Source organism: Primulina eburnea, chromosome 7 (genome assembly GCF_022965805.1).
Source record: "Primulina eburnea isolate SZY01 chromosome 7, ASM2296580v1, whole genome shotgun sequence".
Lineage (NCBI taxonomy): Eukaryota > Viridiplantae > Streptophyta > Magnoliopsida > Lamiales > Gesneriaceae > Primulina > Primulina eburnea.
In genome coordinates this window covers 37,884,128-37,905,145 of record NC_133107.1, presented here as the reverse complement: position 1 = coordinate 37,905,145, position 21,018 = coordinate 37,884,128, and the positions used below count along the sequence as shown (strand labels likewise).

Below are 21,018 nucleotides of genomic sequence, written 5' to 3'. Positions count from 1 at the left end.
TCAATCGCTTTTTAGCTTATTTCACACTATTTTACATCTTATAATCTCTCATCCATAAAATATATCATAATATATTAAGTAGCATATAAAACATGAACTTGCTCATTATTTTTTACTATATAACTTCAGTCGCTCTCAGTCATTTTTGTCTTATTTCACACTATTTTTAATTTCATAATTTCTTATACATGAAAACATACCATAATATAGTAAATAAGATATAAAACACTTCCTTTTTTAAACCAATTTTCAAGGAATTCAAAAAAAAAATTGGAAAATTAAAAAAGAAGGATTTTCTAGTTCGAATAGTTTTCAAAGGAAAAACAAAATCACTTCGAAAAGTTTCAAAAGAAACAAAAAAATGGATTATCAAAAGTGTCAGTTTTATAAAAAAAAAAATAAAAAAACTTTACTCACTTTGTGTTTACCATATCACTCAATCGTCATTCGGTCGCCCTCAATCGCTTTTTAGCTTATTTCACATTGTTTTTCATTTTATAATCTCTTATCTATGAAAATATATTATAATATATTAAGTAGGATATAAAACATGAACTTGCTCAATATTTTTTACTATATAACTCGGTCGTCATTCGGTCGCTCTCAGTCGCCATTCGGTCTCCCTCAGTCATTTTTGCATTATTTCACAATATGTTTAATTTCGTAATTTCTTATCGATGAAAACGTACCATAATTTAGTAAATGTGATATAAAATACGAATTTGCTCACTTTGTTTTTACCATATCACTCAATCGTCATTCGGTCGCCCTCAATCGCTTTTTAGCTTATTTTACACTATTTTTCATCTTATATTCTCTTATCCATAAAAATATATCATAATATATTAAGTAGCATATAAAACATGAACTTACTCACTATTTTTTACTATATAACTCAATCTGCATTCGGTCGCTCATAGTCGCCATTCGGTCGTCTCAGTCATTTTTGTCTTATTTCACACTATGTTTAATTTCATAATTTTTATCAATGAAAACGTACCATAATATAGTAAATAGGATATAAAACACGAATTTGTTCAATTTGTTTTTATCATATCTTTCAAAAGAAGAAGAACAAATGAGCAGCCTAAAGGAAGAAGAAGAAACATTAATTTAGGTACGAAGAAAAAAAAAGGTTTTAAAACTATTTAAGATAAGGGTAAAATGGATATTTTAAAAGTAAATGTTAGTTTTTTAAATGTGGTGTTGTTAAGGGTTATTTGCCTAAATTTCCCGATTATCCTCTTCGACCACTCATTACTGAAATCTCTCGTTTTCTCTCGCCATCCGCAAACCCTAGTTTATTTATTGTTTATGTAACATTGAATCCATACGCATCTCAATTATTTTGGATCTTTCGAATTGCCATCGAATTGCATTTCGCGTTCAAATTGTGCTTCCAGACTTCGATCAGAGCTTCTTTCGCTCTCGTCGCGGGTTTCGTGTGTGCTTTCTTCTCTGTTTTTCTCCCCTTTCGATTTTCAGCCAGGTATTCGAAACACCGATTCGGGTGATGGCTGAAAGAAAGCTTGATCTGCCGGAGGATCTCATTTCAGCAAAGTCTTCCAATCGATCTTTGACTCTCAAAGGTACTTAAGTGTTTCGATTTATTACTTCGGTTGGAATTGGCTTTGTTTTTGCTAGGATATACTGATCTTTAGGTTTCTTAACTTTGCGTTGTTGATTGAACTGCAGATCTGGTTTTTGACTTTGGATGCAATAGTTCTCTTTTTCTTCGCGTGTTAAGTTTTGTATAATTTTGTGGGGGGTTTAGGGGCAATAGTTATTTTTTATCAGGCAGGATTGTCCCAAGGTCTAATTTTTTTGCCTTCTATCTCTCTTCAAGTTTAAATTGAATTAGTACTCCTTGTTTTGAGTCTCTGCCGAGTTGTTAACTGCAGTGTCATGTTTCTTGTTTGATATCATGAAGTGGGTTGCATTTCAGAATATTGAGTACTCTTATGATATGTTTTTTGTGTTTTCATAATCAAGGTTCAATGGGGAATGATGTGTTGGCTGATATAGTGGATGATTCAAAGGGTAATTTTGTTTTATTATCCCTTCTTTATTACCTGAATGTCTTTTGTTGAACACTTCCTGTGATGAAAGTTTTTCTTAATTTTACAATGTCCATATTTGCCACAGATCCGTCAGTGCCAGAGAACACAATACCGCTGTCTCCACAATGGCTGTATGCTAAGCCGAATGAGCTTAAAATGGTAAGTGCCGATTCCCTTGCTTTCGAGTATTGGTTTAACAGTTAACGGTGTTGAGTTCTTGTTATATGTCAAATGATATCTCAGTGCTCAAGGTTCTCAAGTCTCATTTGGTGTAGTTGTATGTTTTGGGACATCATATTTTTCGTTGAACTTTAACTAATTGGAAATTTCATAACAGAACCTTGTCATCTCTAGTTCTGATACGGGATTCCTTTTTCATGTGTTCTGAAACATGAATTACTGTTTTCACAACTCTTACTCTTGAACTCATGCCTTATGGTTAAGGACGTGAATAGCTAGCAATTCATTGACTTAAAATGAATGGCATGATGTGATCCCCAACCATGTCAATCACATATGGCGCAATAATTGTGTGGCTTCAGTAATATTTTTTTGTTTATCAAAGCGAGTGACTTTTTTTATGGAAAGGCTTTCCTTGGTTCCATTGGTTTACACTTTTCTCTATACTGGTTGAAGATAGGCTCCTTTTGTCGGAATTTTTGACTTCAAGGAAAATATTTGAGAAATTTGATCTTAAGTACAACACAAGTGACAAAGTAATGTGGCTCCATGAATTATGTAAAATGCTCATTCGTGGCATGTTATATTCTACACTTCGCGTCAGGATTGCTTTTGCGCAATAGGTTTTTATTCGATCAACTGTAATGACTATGGAATGAATCTTGTTGAGTGTTGACCCATGACCGTTGGATACAGCTAGGAGCCTAGAACATAAGACCACGTCAATATTGTTTTGAAAGAAAACCTAACTTGTTTCCTGTAAACATACTTTTTCTGCGATCCAAACTGAAGAATTTGGTTAGGATCATGGTATTTGTGGTGCTATTGTTTGGAACATATTGCATCTGATCACGATGTCATGGATATATCTGCTTATTTTTCCTCATTCACAAATATGTTACCAAAAATATTACTAGTCATCACCATTTATCATTATGGGTATTGTTATATATAGGAAACACGTGGGGGTGGGGCAAACACTTTGACTCTTGGCCATCCTGTTGATTTGAACCAGAAGGATGCTCGGGGCCCTGATGCGCCTGAAGAAAAAAAGGATTGGATAAGAATTGCTCCCGAGCCTGATTCTGGTGGCCGTTGGCGTGAAGAAGAAAGGGAAACTGGATTGCTGGGTAGAAGGGATCGTAGGAAGATGGAAAGACGTGTTGACAATGCACCTGGCCGAGAAATTTCGGACAACAGATCTTTGGCTCCCATTGACAGGTGGCATGATGTTAACAGTCGCAATACTGGGCATGAGACTAAGCATGATGGCAAATGGTCTTCAAGATGGGGTCCTGATGAGAAAGAAAAGGATGCTAAAGTAGATAAAAAAACTGATGTCAAGAAGGAAGAATCTCAGAGTGACAGTCAGTCAGTTGTTTCACATGCCCGTTTCGTTCCTGAACGTGATTCTGAGTCTCGTGAAAAGTGGAGGCCCCGCCACAGAATGGAGGGAATTCCTGGTGGGTCTAGTTCTTATCGTTCTGCTCCAGGATTTGGACTTGAAAGGGGACGAGTGGAGTGCTCAACTGTTGGTTTTGCAGTAGGGCGTGGTCGAACTAGTGCTGCTGCAGCAAGACCTCCGTCAGTAGGTATAATCGGTGCTGTTCATTATGAGGAGACTGGAATGGTTTCTGGAAAACACAACCTTTCTATTGGAACATTTTGGTATCCGAGGGCAAAACTCCTTGACATTTACCGTAGGTTAAATGTTGAAGATTATATGGATAACATGCCTGACAATTTGGAGGAAGTGACCCATATAGCTCAATTAACTGCTGTTGAGCCTCTAGCTTTTGTTACTCCTACCGATGAGGAGGAGGTGACCTAGAAATCTAATATCATTTGTCATATAACTTTTTTAAGCTCTGCAGGGCAATGTCAAGTGATTTAAGCTGGAAAATCTTCCTCCTTTTTTGCAGGCCATTGTAAGTGACATGTGGAAGGGCAAACTAAACAGCAGCGGAGTTTCTCACAGTTCATTTAAGGTGGATGGATCATCCAATGGTGTTGCAGGTTGTTTAAGCTTTGTCATCTCACTAAATATGTATTTGACTGCGTTATTTATCTTTCTTGCTTTTGTTTCCGCTGATATTATGCATCATGCTTTATTTCTTTGTAGAGTCCGGAAACTTGGAATCCACCAATGGTAGAGAACCTGCCCTCTCCTCTGATGCTGCTGAAGAGATGATAGATAGCTTAAAAAGATCAAATTTCTTGGGCGGTGAGATTTTGATTACTGAAGTATTTTTGAGAATGAAATTTATGTTACAATGCCCGAATGATTTTCTTTACTTTGTTTCTGTAAAAGTGGTTAATTGTGCAGAAAAATGTAGAGTTACAGAGGCTATATATGGGGAGGAACATGACAATGCTGGTATGCAATTCCTTGATGGTGCTCAGTTTGATCCCGCTAAGCTCACGGTTGTAGATGCTGCTGTTACCAAGATCCCTTTAATTGATGATGTTAACAATGAACTTCCAGATGATTCAAATTCTTTTTTTGCAATGCTGTCTTCAGATAAATATTCCAACAATGGACAAAATATGTTTGGGAGCAGTTCTAACGAGTTTTATCTTGATAGAGGAATCCCTCCAGAAGAAATAAGTTTGTATTATCTTGATCCACAAGAGGAAATTCAGGGACCCTTTCTTGGAGTGGACATTATTTCGTGGTTCGAACAAGGTTTTTTTGGGACTGATTTGCGTGTGCGTTTGCAAGATGCTCCTGATGACTCGCCTTTCCTTGAGTTGGGAGATGTTATGCCACACTTGAAATTTAGAGGTGCTTGTAATGATTTAAATGATTTAAGTTCTGACATTGAAAAATCTGTTGCAATAGAGGGTTCATTGGACACAAGTTTGCATTTTGGTGTTCATATCCGTGAATCTATTCCACCTACTGCATTAGATGGTTTTGGCTTGCAGCTGTCTGATTTTGTTAATGAATCTCTACCGGAGGGAGGGCCTAGTATGAATTTGATGCACCACAAACAGTTCACCATCCAAGCAGGGCAAGATGTCGAACACCTGTTGGCTATTCAACAGCAGCAGCAGAGGCAATTGCAGCTTCGACAACAGCAGCAGCTGCAACAACAATTCCATCAACAACAAATGATGCTTAAAGAGCAACAGTTGTCTCAGGCCAGACAGGTGCTTCTTGAGCAGATGCTTCGGAATCAAATGTGTGAGTCAGGCCGTGGACAGTCTCATAATGATGATCTTGGACTCAACAGTAGTATTGAACATGCAATGCTAAAGCATCAGATTTTAAATAGCCTTCAACAGCATTCGCAGTATCCATCTAGGCAAGCTGATCAATCCCTTGAGCAGCTAATTCAAGCTAAATTTGGTCAAACTGCCCATCAACAGCAGCAAAATGATTTGTTGGATCTCTTATCACATGGAAGACATGGACAGATTCATCCTCTGGATAAACAGATTCCTCAACAAGATCATATGCATGGAAGACAGCTGCCCTCAGGCCTGATGCATGGATTGGAAATGGAAGAAGAAAGGCAAGGTGTTCTCCGTTTGCCGCATGATGGAACCAGCCAGATCTATGGAAGCTCGGCTGCTGCTCATAAAGCAATATCAGTGGGATTTGGCCCTTTGGATTTTTTTCCTCAGCAAATATCGACTTCTGATGAGAATCTGAGCCATTTTGAACGCTACTATTGTTTACAAAATAGGCTTCAACATGGTTTTCTCGGCCCTGAAATGTTGCCCTTTGAGCGCTCAATGTCACTGCCTCTTGGTGCTTCTGGGGTTAATTTTGATGATGTCAACTCCATTGCTCGCACGCAAGGTTTAGATATGCAGGAGCAGATTGAACGAACGACCCCTAACCTTGGAGGTCAAGATGGTGGTCAATCTTATGGTATTTACTCTCAGCATCACCCTTTAATACCCAATCAATTCCATTCTTCTCACTTGGAAACAGGAGAACGTTGGTATGAGAATAATGGTTTGTTGCCCAATGACTGGTTGGAGTCAAGACTGCAACAAATATACCTTCACAAAGAGAGACTGAAAAGGGAGTTAGATGCCAAAAGGAGTGTTGAAGATCCTAGTCTGTGGATGTCAGCTGGAGCAAATGATGACAGCTCAAAGCGTTTGCTTATGGAATTACTTAACCAGAAATCTGGCAATCTGTCATCTGAGAGGCTTGATGTGACCAATGGGATGCCGCTTAAGAAAAGGTTAACTTCAGGTGACTATTCTAGTTCAAGCACGACAAATGATTCATCTAGTCTTCTTTCAGATCAAGAAACAAGTTTTAGAAAGTCCTTCAATGCTAGCTTGTATGGTTATTCGAGTGGGCCACCTCAGAGTCGACTGGCCGAAGGGACGAGCAGCATTCTGGATACTGGTGGATTGCCTTTTAGATCCGAAGCCGGAGCTTTAGTTGAACGAGCATTTACTACTGAGGCTGAAGAAAATTCTCTGGTAATTTACGATTATTCTAGTATGATTGATTAGGTATCTATTAAACTAACCTTCTTAGATGCAGGAGTAAGCAAAATTTTCTGATTCTTAATGATGGTTGTATTTAGGGGACAGTTCCTGATGTTCTAGAGGACATTGTTGACCAGGATGGCCTTGCAAATTTTAGAAAAGGGGAAATACCTGTCAATGTCCTAAGCAGAATCTCTTCAATTGGTTCGGATGGTAATTTGTTTACTTTTCTTGGGCCTTTTGGTAATTTTTTGTTTGTTTCTATTTTAATTTCAAGCTGTGCATGATAACACTATCCTAAATAATGGTCAGGATTTGACAATGAAAAGATTGGAGTTTCTGATTCTTTTTTGGACGATTCTGCTAAGGACAGGCAAGAAACTTTTGCTGTACTGGGGTACTATACTTTCATGGAAAATCCGCTTAGATTTATGCCATTGTTGTCAAGAACGCAGGGCACACCGAGGCGCACAAGGTCACGAAGCATGAGGCGCGAGGCGAGGCGTGCGCCTTACCGAAGCAAGACACACATTTTATAATTTTTTAAAAAATATATTTATCTTATAATAAATATATTAAATATGAAATAATTAGGTCAAAATGTCACACAAAACAAAAAATAATTAATAAGTTATAGTAATTAGCAACATAATTAAAATTCTTCAATCGTCCAAATCACTTCTTCCATCGAATCACCAGTCTCCAAAACTTTCGGACTTTTATCCTCGGTTTTCATCATTTTCTTGATTAACATCAATTTTCTTTCTCATTCTTCATCCAAAAGATGTGAAATCGGCCTTTTTGGCTGTTTTAGATGTAGATGTCCTCACTTTGTTCTTGTGTTCTGAGTGCTCTTCTTCTGATTCCGGCATTGGGGCGTTGGGTTGCTAGGGTTTGGGTTTGAGCTTTCACGCTTACTTCCTAAGCTAGTCCAGGTAAACGGTTGGGCTCGCTGTAATGAATCGTTGCGCCTTTGACAACTATGAGTTATGCCTTGATTTCGAATTCTTTAGAATATTTTGCCAAATGAAGATATAATCTTTAGAGGATACTGCCTCTCGGTTAATTCTTTAACAACAGAAATTGTTCCATCGAAATATTATAAGATCTTTTTATAAACTAGAATGAGGCTTCGATCGGATATGCATGGAAAGCGAAACTACTGAATCGGGAAATATCTTATAGGACCATTCTTCTGATGAGTTGTTTATTAAATTTGATATTTATGCAATAACAGCTTATTTTGTGTAGGCTAGTTTGATGAGATGCAAGGGATGAGTTGATTTTTATTTTTGCATATGAACTTACTATTTTTGCTTAATCGGGGCTCATGTTTATTGCTTTGGCTATCTTTCTTTATTGATGATTTCATCATTTGTGTAGGAACTTTTTAGTCATACTGTTCTTACCCTGGTATTATTTTAACCAGATTACGGTCTCTCAGTTTCAAAGAACCTGAAAACTCCTCTCTGAGGCATCCACCTGTTTCACTAACTTCATCTTGTCTAGAGGGGTTGTCTGAGGTGGTTGCTGATCCAGGCATCCGAGGAAAAGGTCTCTGACAATTTGTTGAACCATTTTCGCTGTTTGGTTTTGTTCTTCTTAGAAAGTATTTTTCTTCTTGAACGTGATTTTTTCAGCCTTGTCATTTTCATGGTACCTGAATATTTCAGTTGGGCATCTGTCCTTGCTTTTGTACTCTTACCTTGCCCTCTTTGTTGTTGCATTTTGAGGGAGGTGATATTTCAGCTTGCTGTATTGACAATAGGATGTCCAGTTTATCTTATTAGATGTTTATGTTTATATTTGACTATTTAGGTTGCTATTAGGCATGTTGATGATGTTGTCATGTTACTGGGTGCCTTAAGAAAGAGGTTGCTTGCTGGTAACACTGTCCCCTGCTACATTATTCTTTGGTTTCAATGTTGAGGGATTGTACAATGTCTTTTGTTTTTGCACACACAAGTAAAGATCATTGATTTGCATTTTGGAATTTGTTTATTATCTTCATGGTTTATTGCTCTAAACAGCTTTAGTCCTTTTTTTATGTTGACTTTCTGTTGTTTTTTTGGATTCTAGGGATGAGGAGAGAAACGAGAGGGAACAATATGAAAAATCCAGAGGAATCTGGAAAAAAAGACGCTGAATTTGGACGAATGTCAACTGGTAGCATTGCTGATATCCTGGAGACATCATTCAGTGACATGCTTAAAAGCCATGCTAAGAAAACTTCAACATATCAAGAAAGTCAAGCTCAAGCTTCTGGAATTTTAGATTCATCAGATGTGGTGATGCAGGCTCAGGGATCAAGAAGCAACAAAAAGAGGGGGAAGAAAGGTAGACAGATCGATCCTGCTCTTCTTGGATTCAAGGTTACGAGCAATCGGATCATGATGGGTGAGATACAACGGTTAGAAGATTGAAGAGTCCAGCTATGTTGTGATTTTGCTCACAATGGCTATATGTGAGTCACGGTATGCCAATATTTTCATTCCAAGTCACTATGTCACTGCTACGTTCCTCAATTGGTCTTGAGTTTAGGATGCAAAATAGACAGAAGTAAAAGGAAGCCATATACTGTAAATTGAAGATATATACTGAAATGGATTAATCGAGCTCGAGCTCAATCAACTAAAGGAATCGATATACTGTAAATTGAAGATATATACTGAAATTGGTTTCTCGATTGAGCTCGAGCTCGATAGACAATTTAAATCGAGGCGCGCTCGAGTATTATGGTACTCAGCTCGACCTGGCTCGTTTGCACCCTCAGGCTGAATTCACAGAAATGAGTTTCAAGTCTTGAGGACAAGGTTGCTTCAAGAAGATGCAAATTATTGTGGGCCCTAACATATCAGGCCTAGACTAGACCAAAACAGGTCCAAGATTTGCAATCCCTTGGAAGAGTCTAGAAAAGGTGGGGGGATAAAAATGTGTATGGGGGACTGATGTGGCATTTGGATTTCTGTTTTCTTGTGGATTCAATAGCTTGGCTAGGGTAGGTGAAGGAATCACCTGTACAGAGGAACACATTTTCTTTCCCACTTTACAACCGCAGATTGAAGATTCAAGAACACAAATGATTCAGATACCCGTTCACTTCCGGTGGTTTTATAATTCTCATTTTGTGAACATTGTCTAATTAAATTGAGAGGATGGCATTCCAAATCTGAAAAATTGTAAGAAACTGTCGTCAGTCAGAGTCTTATGCTCTTTGAATTTTTAAATTATTCTTATTGAATCTACATGTACTATTTAATTTTCTTCAAATTATTTGGAAGATTTACTTATTCATTCCGTTTTTCACTAAGATTATTGCATGATTTATGTTGTAATTATATATTTTTGCATTTCAGAGTTACTCGGAAAGCACTCTCAACCTGTTCGATGAAATGTTCACGTAAAGACTGTTTTATTAGTAGGTACAAAATTTCTTATTCACATTACGGTTGATTCAGATTTTATCTTATTTTGATTTTATATGTGGTTCAGCCTCCTTCCAAGTCATCCCCACTTCGAATAGATAACGTGTACTTTTATCACGCAATGCTAACTGCAGCCATGCATCTATAATTCTCCCCATCTGTAATTGTTGGCCAACACAGAGTAGAGGAAGCCTTCTCATCCATAGTTGTCAAGGGTTCAAGGCTCACCGAGGCTATGGAGCCTGAGGCTTTCCGAAGCAAGACACACATTTTTAAATTTTTAAAAACATATATTTACATTAGAATAAATATATTAAAATATGAAATAATTAAGTCACAATGTCACACAAAACAAAAAATAATTAATAAGTTCATAGTAATTAGTAACACGAATCATCTAAATCAAGTTCATCTTCTTCCGTCGAATCACAGAGACCTCACTTGTGTTCTTCTTCATGAACTTCATCATTTTCTTGATCAACATTAATTTCTTCTTCTTTCATCCAAAAGATGTGAAATCGGTCTTTTTATGTTTGTTTTGGATGTAGATGCGCTCACCAATTCTTCTGTTCAAAACTCTCTTCTTCTAATTCCGGTGTTGGGTTGCTAGGGTTTGGGGTTGGGCTATTTGTTTTAAACAAGTAATTAAAAAAAATTCACCCAGACACTCGTTTTATTGAATCGCTGAGCCTGGGACCCTAAGCGCAGGGTCCTAGTCTAGCGAGAGGCGTTCGCTTTTGAAAACTATGATCTCGTCTGAACTCACGTTCCTAGAAATTCTTCATGAAATCCACTCCATCCGCTCCATTTTTTCTTCTGACCTTAACTATGAATCCCCTAATCCTACTTTAGAACGATTGCATATCTCACTCACCCTAACTTGATATTCATTTCCTACCCATACTCCGGCAAGTTCTTTACATCAATAAGCAGTCCTAATTTCTTCCCTGCAAATCGAGAATCATAAATGGAACTTTTTCCATCTAGGGTAGTTTCAGGAGATGCAAAGACGGGTATGAAATTGGAAGTACTTGAAATATTGTTTTCCTTGGTTTCCATGTTACAATCTGGATCAACTACAACGTTAAAGAAATCCCGTTCAGACTTAAGCCAAGAGACACCTTCCTTCTTGGATAAAGCTTTCAAAATACATGGCGTAACTAAACTTGCTCAGGTGTGCAGATTGTAAGCAAGATCTTCTGAATTGTACTAAGAACCTCCCCACCAACAACAAAAACCACAAATTCAAGACCATAGTTACCCCCAAGAGTCAGAAAACCAGAGACATGATTACATTTTTAATTCATGATAATTGTTTTGGTAATATCTTAAAATATCAGTCAACAATGATAGCTCAGTTATTACCCAAATCAGCTTCAAATAAAATACTAAAACTAGATAAATGCTCATTCTGCAGAATAACAAATTTACCACAGGTAATAACGAAGTTTTTCGCTGCCACTAAGTTCCCCTATAACCGTAACTGTTGGACTTCCCCACTCACTGCTACAGCTACCTTCAATTCTCCTGCGCCGACCTTTTCCCACTGTTGTGCGATCTCACTGCTGGGGGTCACCTTTGTGCCCGTAACTACGGGCTGGGAGTTACCACTGCTCTCGATCATGCATAACACCCAGTTGGTTGCTCTCCTCATGCCCTGGTTTATTTATTGGAGGATTAGCAGGCCTGCCTCGTCCCGCTGCCACCAAGTGCCTCTGTAACAATTCTTCACCACTTACTGCTCCAGCTACCTTTAATTCTCCTGCGCCGACCTTTCCCGCTGTTATGTGATCTCGCTGCTGAGGGTCGCGCCTTTGTGCTGGTAACTATGGGCTGTGAGTTACCACTGCTTTCGATCATGCGCAACACCCTGTTGTTTGCTCTCCTCACTCCTTGGTTTGTTTGTTGGCGGATTAACAGGCCTGCCTTGTCGGCTTGTCCTCATGTATAGGTGTCCTTGTGTATTGGGGCGGGGATTCGGGTATGGGTACTCAGATACCCGAGGTTCTCTTTTCCTAGAACGGAGAGCTAGATTTTACCTGATTGGGTCTGATAGTTTTCTCAGAAAGTCGGGTTAGTGATTGGGTAGGAAAAGTCTTTACCAGCTTTGATTGTTCGTTCATCGCCAGTTAACGACACAGTTCATCGCCAGTTAACGACACAATAATCGTTCAGGGCTTCCCTAATTAATGGAAATGTATTTATCTGAGACTGCTAAAGGCTAACTCTATTATTTCTATATACACAGACACATAGAGATAATGATATTATAAATATATGCAAAATACACACACACACGATAACTTGTACAATTACACAGTTCTGGATAACACAGTTCTCCTTCATGCTGTGTGTTTGGTGATATCTTTACTTCTATGAGAATTATTTTTTTTCAACTCATGAGTACGTTTTATCTTTTAATTTTGGCAAGATATTTAAATTCCTTTTCATGATTAAAATGGTGAGTTTTTAAGCAATCTGTGCTTATTTTTGTTGATCAGATGAGGTGGCGATCAAGATTTTGATCTCAACTTTAAAAATTTGGTAAGATATTTAAATTCCTTCTTACTGTGCTTATTTTTGGTCATCAGGTGAGGAGGCGATCAAGATTTTGAAATCGCATAATTCAGTGTTCAACTTTGATGAATATTTATGGCTTTCTGCTTTTTGATTGCGTTCTATTCTAGCTTTTTAGAATATTTATTGTCACTTGCCTTTTCAATTGTGGGGTTAATATTAATTTATCGAGCACGTGAATTTTCAAGAATTCAAAAAATCGAAGCTCTTCATCTCAGGTCATTTATTTTCAAGAAACAATATTAATTTATCGAGCACATGGATTTTCAAGAATTCGAAAGACCGAAACCCTTCATCTCAGGTTATTTATTTTCAAGAAACCCTTCATTTGTTTTTTTGATTATCTAAGAAGTCCATATGTATTTTCAAGAAATCGAACAAACCATCATTTTCTCTTCTTTGTTTTGTTTTGTTTGTTATAGGATAGGTTTACATCTTTTTGTGTTGCATTCTACTGGTAGTTGGAAATGCCTGCAATACAAGGCCTCATGAGTAAAAAACATATCACCAAAGGAGGTCCGCGTCCGTTGGAGGTTTGGAAGGCTATTCTTGGCTTTATTGTTGGGGGCATTGTCTGGCGCATCTGGATGAGCATATTAAGGTTTTTTTATCCGTTGTGAGGTATATATTGAACCGTATGCCTATACAGGTCAGGGAAAAGTGGCTTTGTTGTTTCTGAGGGCGCTGGGTTTGACCATGTTCCCAATATTAGGTGTATACGTGGCTGAGTATTTTACAGAAACAAAGGGTCTTTACGTTCTGTGCGCTTTAGGAGCATGCACGTTCTTCATCCAGCTCACATGCCCACACGAGAGCGACCTTGGGTCGGTGGATATGCTTTAAGGCATCCACCCTCCCATCTTTTATGTCGTGTCTTTGGTGTCAATTTTCTACTATCTTGGTAAGTTCGTATTTCTTGGCGTCCAAGAGGGAATCAGTTGCTTGAAGCTGCAACGACTCTGAAGCGAGCAGTCTGAAGACTCTGAAGCGGAGCAGTCTCTGATGACTTGGAGGTTTGGATCTGCCGATGCGCTGCAAAACCTGCGAGAGCTTGCACTTGCGACAGATGGTGAAGGGTACTTAATATCAGTTACTATTTTTAAATGAATTTATCGTTGTAAAACTTTTATTTTCGTTGATGTTATCATTATCTATAAATATATTATTGTTTAAATATTCTATTATCCGTGAATTTTATTTTATTCTGTTTCATATGTGTTCATTCTAAAATAGACTTAAATTAGAAAATTATGAATTTATGCTAGTGTAATTGATTTTATTTAAAAATAATAATGTAATTGATTTTCGTATCATATCATATGTATTTTCTATAAACACTAAATTGAAAAAAATTTCTTTTGATAATCTTGTGATATTAACATTTGGAGTTTTTTCTTTTTAGACTAATAAGACTTGTTAGAATATTGATATTTATGATAAGATCTCTAAAATTATATTATTCTTAAAAAAAGTTTATTTTCTAATCAAATTTTTGTTTAAATATTTGTGTAGGACTATGTACAAAGAATAAACTACAGCAAAAAAAGTTTATAAACAAGAGATTATTGCTACTCTGTGTGTGGTTTTTGAGTTGAAGAAGAGCAGTGAAACGATGTAAGAAGAGCAAGGAATTACATCGGAGTATTAATAGAAATTCAAGTCAAGGCATATTGGTGTGTTGTGAAGTATTGGATACTAGGGGTGTCAATTTGGGTGGGTCGGGTCTGGTTGATCAATAATACTATTCAAAAATTGCTCAACTCGAACCCAACTCGAACCCGATCCAACTCGAAAACCTTCAACCCGATTAACTCGATTTTGAATTTTTTTAAAAAATAAATAAAATTAAAAAAAATAATATTTTAATTTAAGGACATAATAACAAAATCTCTCTCATATATATTATTTAAATTTGAAAGTCTAATTATAGAAAAATAAAGTACATTTATTAAATCAAATAAAAAATTGTTTAAAACATAAAAAATATTCAAAATAAATATTAAATTATGAAAATTTATTATATAAATATACAATAAAAATTTATTCAGGCATACAATATATAAAAATGTCGGCAATATTTATTAATTATATATATTTTTTAAAAAAATTAAAATTTTCGGGTCAACTCAGGACCCAACTCAACCTGATAATTTTTTTCGGGTCAGCTATCGGGTCCAACCCGATCTGACCTAAACCCGAAAACCCCAACTCCAAACCTGATTTTTTTCGGGTTGAACTATGTCGGGTTGGTAGGTCGTGTCTAATTTTGACACCGCTATTGGAGACACCCGAAGATAAGAGTCATGTAAAGTGTTGGTTGGAGAGTTATTTGTGACTCCGAGTTTCGGTGATAAAATTTTTGCGTCCGTGGTTTTGTTTTTTTGTTTATATGAGAGTAATTTACTTCCTTGATTTGTTAAAAAAAAACTAGTTTTTCGTAGTTTCACTGGTGTTGGTCTTGTGTTATTTTATTCATTAAAGTTTATTTGTGGGTTTAATTAATATATTATGTTGCATATTGTTAATGTGTTGCAACATTTGCACACAACACCTAAATCAGACATGCATAATCTCAGTATTTTTGTATTTCTATGTTAAACAAATCATTTCAATTAGCATCAGTGACTATTCTTGATATACTTTGTGTGATTTTGGTTATTTTTGTTTAAACAAGTAAAAGTGCAATTAACGTGCTATTTGTCAACACTGCTTTTCAACTACCGGTTTTGCACAGATCCATTTGTGCTTTAAAAGTTAAAATGAAGATTTACATTAAATCCATCGAACAAAGAAAATGACAACGTGTATTTAGATGGCTGGTCTCCACAAAGAACTGTGGATGCGGATGGTGACAATCCATTAAATCAGAGTGTGCTTGGACAACTGATGAAGTCCAAACTTCAAATTTCAACAGGAAAACACTCAATTCAATTTTCACTTCGGTCAACATCAACATATTTATTCTGATCACCAATCACTTCTCTGCCAAAAATGCGTGAGATATTTTTCAAAAGAACTGTGTCTGAGAGTGTGCGAAGTTAAGAATACTAACATCTAAATTTGAAAGCTTGAGGATGTAAGAAAACAAGACAATCGTTGAATATGATCGTAGGCTGCATGATACTACAAATGAAGCCTTCAGTCTCGACGATCCAACATCAAATGAAAGACTGATCAGCAAGGTCTTAAGATCTCTTCTAGAATGGTTCAACATCAAGATATGTGCAATTGATGAGTCTAAAGACACTTCTACGCTTAGTTTGGAAGATTTGACAAGCTCTTTAAAACTTTTGAGATGGATCTGGACTTGCAGAAAAGAGATAAAGAGAAGACTATTATACTGCAAGTTTCTGATGACTTCGTCAATGACTTAATTCAATTATCTCAGCAAGTCAATGAGTCTGATTTATGTGAAAATTCCATTTCCATGATACAAAAAAATTTGGTGATTATCTAAAAAAGATGAGACATAAAGAAATCTGTTCAACCACCTAAACTGTAAACTTTGGTTGCTCCTGAGAAAGATAAAAGACTTGAACTTACTCAAGGGCAATTTAGACTAAGGAATGAATTGATGATTCAAACAGATTTCAAAAATTAGAATCGATTTAGTGCAGAGAATGTTCTGGATTCGGTCACTACGCAAATTAATGTGACAACAGACTTCAAAGGAACAAGGGTATGGTTGTCTCCTTAAGTGATGAAGAATCTGAACAAGAGCAGGAATCCAATAAAATTGAAAATCACACGTTTTTGTCTGATGTTTTGAGGAAAAAATGATGGTTGCAAGCAATCCGATAGGTGTTGCTTCTGGTGATTCAACACCTGTTCGCAACATCTCTTCAAAATCAGTGTGTCTTAATGCAAAAGCTCTCGGTGATTCGATTTATTTGGAAACCCGAGAAATTGATGAAGATGAAATCACCATAGATAATATGGAGACAATGTATGAAGAACTGTACGAGGACTGGATCAAAAGAACCAAGATAAATTCAATCATCTCAAAATAGAATATAGATCTGAAAAAGTGTGTGTCATGACTTGAAGTTATATTGAGTAAAAAGGACCATGAATTGTGCAAAGTCAAGGATGATATCGAAAAGGCTACAAAGACTCTAGCCAAATTTAACTCGAGTTCGGCAAATCTTGACTCGATATTGATGATGGGAAAAGACAGCAAAGCTGGTCTTGAGTACATTAACAAGGTGTTTGATTATAGAGAATCTTCCAACCCTGGGTCACATTTTACTGTTTTTGTGAATGAAAGCAAAGATAGTTCAAACTCACCAAGAGACACTCCTTCTGTCAAAACTTCATAATCTAAGAAGCAAGATTCTGTTCAAAGGCCAAATCAAAGAAAGTGACGTTTCATTTGCCACCACTGCTCTAAGTTAGGCCATATCAAATCTTTTTGCTTCAAGCTGAGAGATGATTATATGAGCTGGGAAGCAAACCGGATGTTAGCGCAACATTGTTAATAGGAAATCCTCCAGTAAAGAAAGTTTGGGTACCTAAGGCCGAAATTCTATGTACTGTTATTTATACATTCTTGAGAACTAATATTGCAGGTATTTGGTATTTCGACAGTGGGTGCTCGCGCCACATGACAGGATCTAAGGACCATCTCACTGATTATGTTGAATTAAGAAGTGAACGTGTGATCTATGGAGGTGGAGAAAAAGAGATAATTGTTGGTAAATGGACGTTGAATATGGATGGACTTCCAGAACTTCACAACATGCTCTATGTTGAGAGAGTCAACTCACACTTAATAAGCATTAGTCAATTTTATGAAAATGACTTGCGTTAAGTTCGATAAAAATAATTTTGAAGTTTTTGACAAAGCTAATGTTTGTGAAACGTCCAGTACTTTTTAATTTTAAAATCCTACTTATTTTTTTGGAACATAAAATTTCGAAATTATTCTTTTAAAAATAACATAACAATTTCACAATCCAAACTAGTTTAACATCTAAAAATTCAAAGTGTATAAAAAATCCCTAACTCGTTAATTAACCAAAAATCCTACGTCGAATTTTAACAAGATCAACCAACATCAAAATAAAGCATAAAATCCCTAATACATCATTAACAAAATATTTATTTCAAAACTTTCATTATCAAGCTAATGCGGAAAATAATTGTCCATCGGGAGTGTACTGCCGGATTCAATCCACTCAAGTGCCCGCACATCCATTAATCTCATCCTCACCTACAGCCATCCAAACCTAGTGAGTCTAATGACACAACACGTTCTAACCATGAGTAACAAATAAGACATATACATGAACATGTATTAAAATCATATTTTTATATAAAATAGCTTGTAATCATAAATAAATCAGTGAATCATTTAATCGTAAAGCTTTCCATCCTCATATATCGTTTTAGGTGAAGTTTGATCCTTGAAAGTGACTAGCTGTGAAGGATCGTGTGCTGGGCACCCTGAAGTGCTTCAAACACAATATTCTCCATGAGCTGCAGTAGCTCGTGTTCTAAGAATGTTAACATCGATGAATTAAATCGGGTTTGGTTAAATACCAAGCCGAAAATATCGAAGTAATCCTTCGTGAAGAAAACTGATATATTTGATAGCCTTTTAACTTATGTGAACTGAGTAACTGAAATAAGGGGGATCAGTTCTCACATACTCAGTTCAGTTATGGTGAGAACTGAACTGATGACAACTGGAACTGATCAAATTAGTTTGAAAACAGAGGTTAATCAGTTAAGCACACAAGATATGTTTATGGATGTTCGGAGACTTCAACTGCTCCTACGTCACCCCTTCTACCACCTCAGGTAGGATCCACTAAAAGACTGTGATTTATACAACACTTTATACAAACCCACTCAGTTTAGGACTTACACTACTGCCTAATCTGAACTCCTAGCCTAGACTGAAGGCAGCACCTTTCAGCAAACACTTGTTTAACGTCTGTGTTTTAAAGACTACATGCACAAGTTTATTGTCTTTGTGCAAGAATTTATTTGAGTAGTGGTGGAGTGTGTGAGTATGTGTGAGAATAGAATAATGAATACACCGGAAAGGTGTTCTCACACACTGAAGGAAATGAGCTTCTAAACTAAGTTGATATAACTTGAGTATTCTCTCTGGACAGATTGCTTCTTGTAAGCTAATAGGCAATAATCGTGCCGTTCTTCTTCACACACTCTTATTGTTCTTCTCATCAAGTCTTCACCTGATCTTCATCTTTTAGTTATAGGCGGGAAGCTTGATCGAACAGTGAGTCTCAATTATTGTATACGTTGCATTTTGAATTCGTTCATTGAAATATGTGTCTCGAATTTTCCGACAACTCTTTTGAAACACTTTGTCTTTAAGCTCTGATGCAACATTCATTATTGTCCTTTGACTGGACAATTGCTTTTGTACCTTTGTGCATAGATTCTATTAATGTTGTCTGTCGTGTTTCGAAACTGATTGCTCCTAAATGATGTTCTGAACTGATTAGATGAACTGGTCTTGTTCTGGTGAGATGAGATCAGTTGACTCGTTAGCTGAACTGATTTCACTACTTCAGTCGAACTGATCTGCTGGGATCTTCATCAGTTGAACTCTTTATCAGCTGACCGGGCTTCTGAAGGTCTTCTGTTGAACTACCTATCAGCTGGTCATTCAGTTGGACTGTTATATGATGCATCAGTTGAACTGATTTAGTTCGGTTGATCAGTTGATGATTTCAGTTGGCTTTTTTGACAGCTCCAGTTTTGGCTCATAATTGATTATTTCAGTTTCAGTTTTCTGCGCACTTAGGTAGATTTAATAGTAACAAGATAACAAGTTTTGTTAACATCAAAATCAAGCAAAGATTGCGAACATGAAATGTTCCAACAATCTCTCCCTTTTTGATGATCACAAAACTTGAGCAATAAACGCGATTAAACTGATTAAAAGAATTTTTCAGTTCGAGGGATGATATATTTAAAATCAGTTAAAATTCCCCCTTAAGAACTGAATTAAAAACTGGTTTGAAACGTTTTTCAGCTGAAGGGATCTAATAAAGAAAGAGGTTTTTTTTTTAAATAATTTAATTTTTATATTTTTATTCAAAATTAATTAAAAAAAATTGTTTAAAAAATACTCCAATCCGTGCTTCGTAAGCACGGACTATTGTCCACGTTGCGAGCGTCCGTGCTTACGAAGCGTGGACTACGTGGAGCCACGTGACTCTTATCTGCGTTGGATTCCTTCTTCCTTCTTCCTCTTTCCTTTACCCTCTCATTTTCGCATTTCTCTGTTTCTCCCTGCTCACCGAAAAATTTTTGAGACGAATTTTAGAAGATCGACAACATATTTCAGAATGACAGTTAATCGCGGTCCAGAAGATCCCAGTGTCCTCTATTTACAAGCGACACATATGTCATCAACAATTTCTTCCTTAACCGTTGGTGATATTGTCAAAGTGAAGAGGTCAGACAATTTGATTTGGAAGTTATACACTGATAATTACATACACAATCATGTACTTACATTTTTGAATCATATGGGTTTCTATGGAGTTTTAGAATGTGGCTCACAAGTTTTTGATAATCATTTGATTACTGCTCTTGTTGAACGTTGGCGACGCGACACGCACGTTTCATTTTCCATGTGGTGAAGCAACTGTCACATTACAAGATGTGTCAATAATTGGGGTCTAGCAATTGATGGTGAAGCAGTCACTGGAATATATGTGTCACATAAAGTTGAGGAATGACAACACATCTGTTTGGATTTGTTGGGATTTTTCCCATCATCAAAACATTTGAAAGGTGGTCATTTGTCTGTGACTGCACTTCACGATCATTGCATGTCTAACCTTGTTAATGATGATACCTCTGAAGTAGATGTTGTGAAATATACCCGTTGTGTAGCGTTAATGATTATTGGAGGAATAATGTTCCCTGACTATCAAGGAGGGTCTGCTAGACTAATATTTTTACAACTGTTACGAGATATTGATAACTGTGAAGTCTTATAGTTGGGGTAGTGCAGTTTTAGCATTTCTATACCGTGAGTTGTGTAACGCATCACGTATAGAGAAGACTACAATGGCTGGACCTTTATATATCCTGCATGTATCTTTAATGTAATGTGATTATTTAACAAATTTTTTTTGTTAATTTTGTTTAACTATTTTTATTATTATAAGCAGATATGGGCATGGAGTAGGATTAAATGTGTTAACCCCGACCGAGATGGGTTAACATTAGGTGTACCTCCCGTTGATCCAGATGCTATTATTCCAGCTTCTCCATATGGTGCACGGTAATATTTAAAAATTATTGTTGTAATATCATATGTATCTCGTATA

At 36.6% G+C, this 21,018-nt stretch overlaps 1 protein-coding gene across 43 annotated transcripts; it reads left to right on the top strand.

Annotated features, from left to right (window-relative positions):
- Positions 1–1,239: 1,239 nt before the first annotated feature.
- On the top strand, positions 1,240–14,265 carry LOC140837495 (uncharacterized). Of its 43 annotated transcripts, none has more exons than XM_073203681.1 (15): positions 1,240–1,589; positions 1,993–2,040; positions 2,146–2,219; positions 3,196–4,062; positions 4,163–4,256; positions 4,363–4,464; positions 4,552–6,689; positions 6,797–6,911; positions 7,011–7,095; positions 8,128–8,252; positions 8,778–9,877; positions 10,055–10,116; positions 12,625–12,667; positions 12,919–13,001; positions 13,123–13,912. In XM_073203681.1, exons 1-11 carry the CDS (start codon positions 1,514–1,516, stop codon positions 9,119–9,121), a joined length of 4,068 nt encoding a protein of 1,355 aa, XP_073059782.1. In that variant the 5' UTR covers positions 1,240–1,513; the 3' UTR covers positions 9,122–9,877; positions 10,055–10,116; positions 12,625–12,667; positions 12,919–13,001; positions 13,123–13,912. The 43 variants fall into 43 exon arrangements, with proteins under 43 accessions (XP_073059782.1, XP_073059773.1, XP_073059775.1 ...); XM_073203672.1 differs by having other exon boundaries at positions 10,055–10,120; XM_073203674.1 differs by lacking the exon at positions 12,625–12,667 and adding an exon at positions 14,213–14,265 and having other exon boundaries at positions 10,055–10,120; positions 12,715–13,776.
- Positions 14,266–21,018: the final 6,753 nt, after the last annotated feature.

What these genes read in the sequence shown, in the direction of transcription:
- LOC140837495 (XM_073203674.1), top strand. Translation starts at nt 1,514, where the DNA reads ATGGCTGAAAGAAAGCTTGATCTGCCGGAGGATCTCATTTCAGCAAAG. An exon ending in CTCCTACCGATGAGGAGGAG is followed by an intron (nt 4,063 to 4,162) that starts GTGACCTAGAAA and finishes CCTTTTTTGCAG; the next exon opens with GCCATTGTAAGTGACATGTG. An exon ending in CTCTTCAATTGGTTCGGATG is followed by an intron (nt 6,912 to 7,010) that starts GTAATTTGTTTA and finishes AATAATGGTCAG; the next exon opens with GATTTGACAATGAAAAGATT.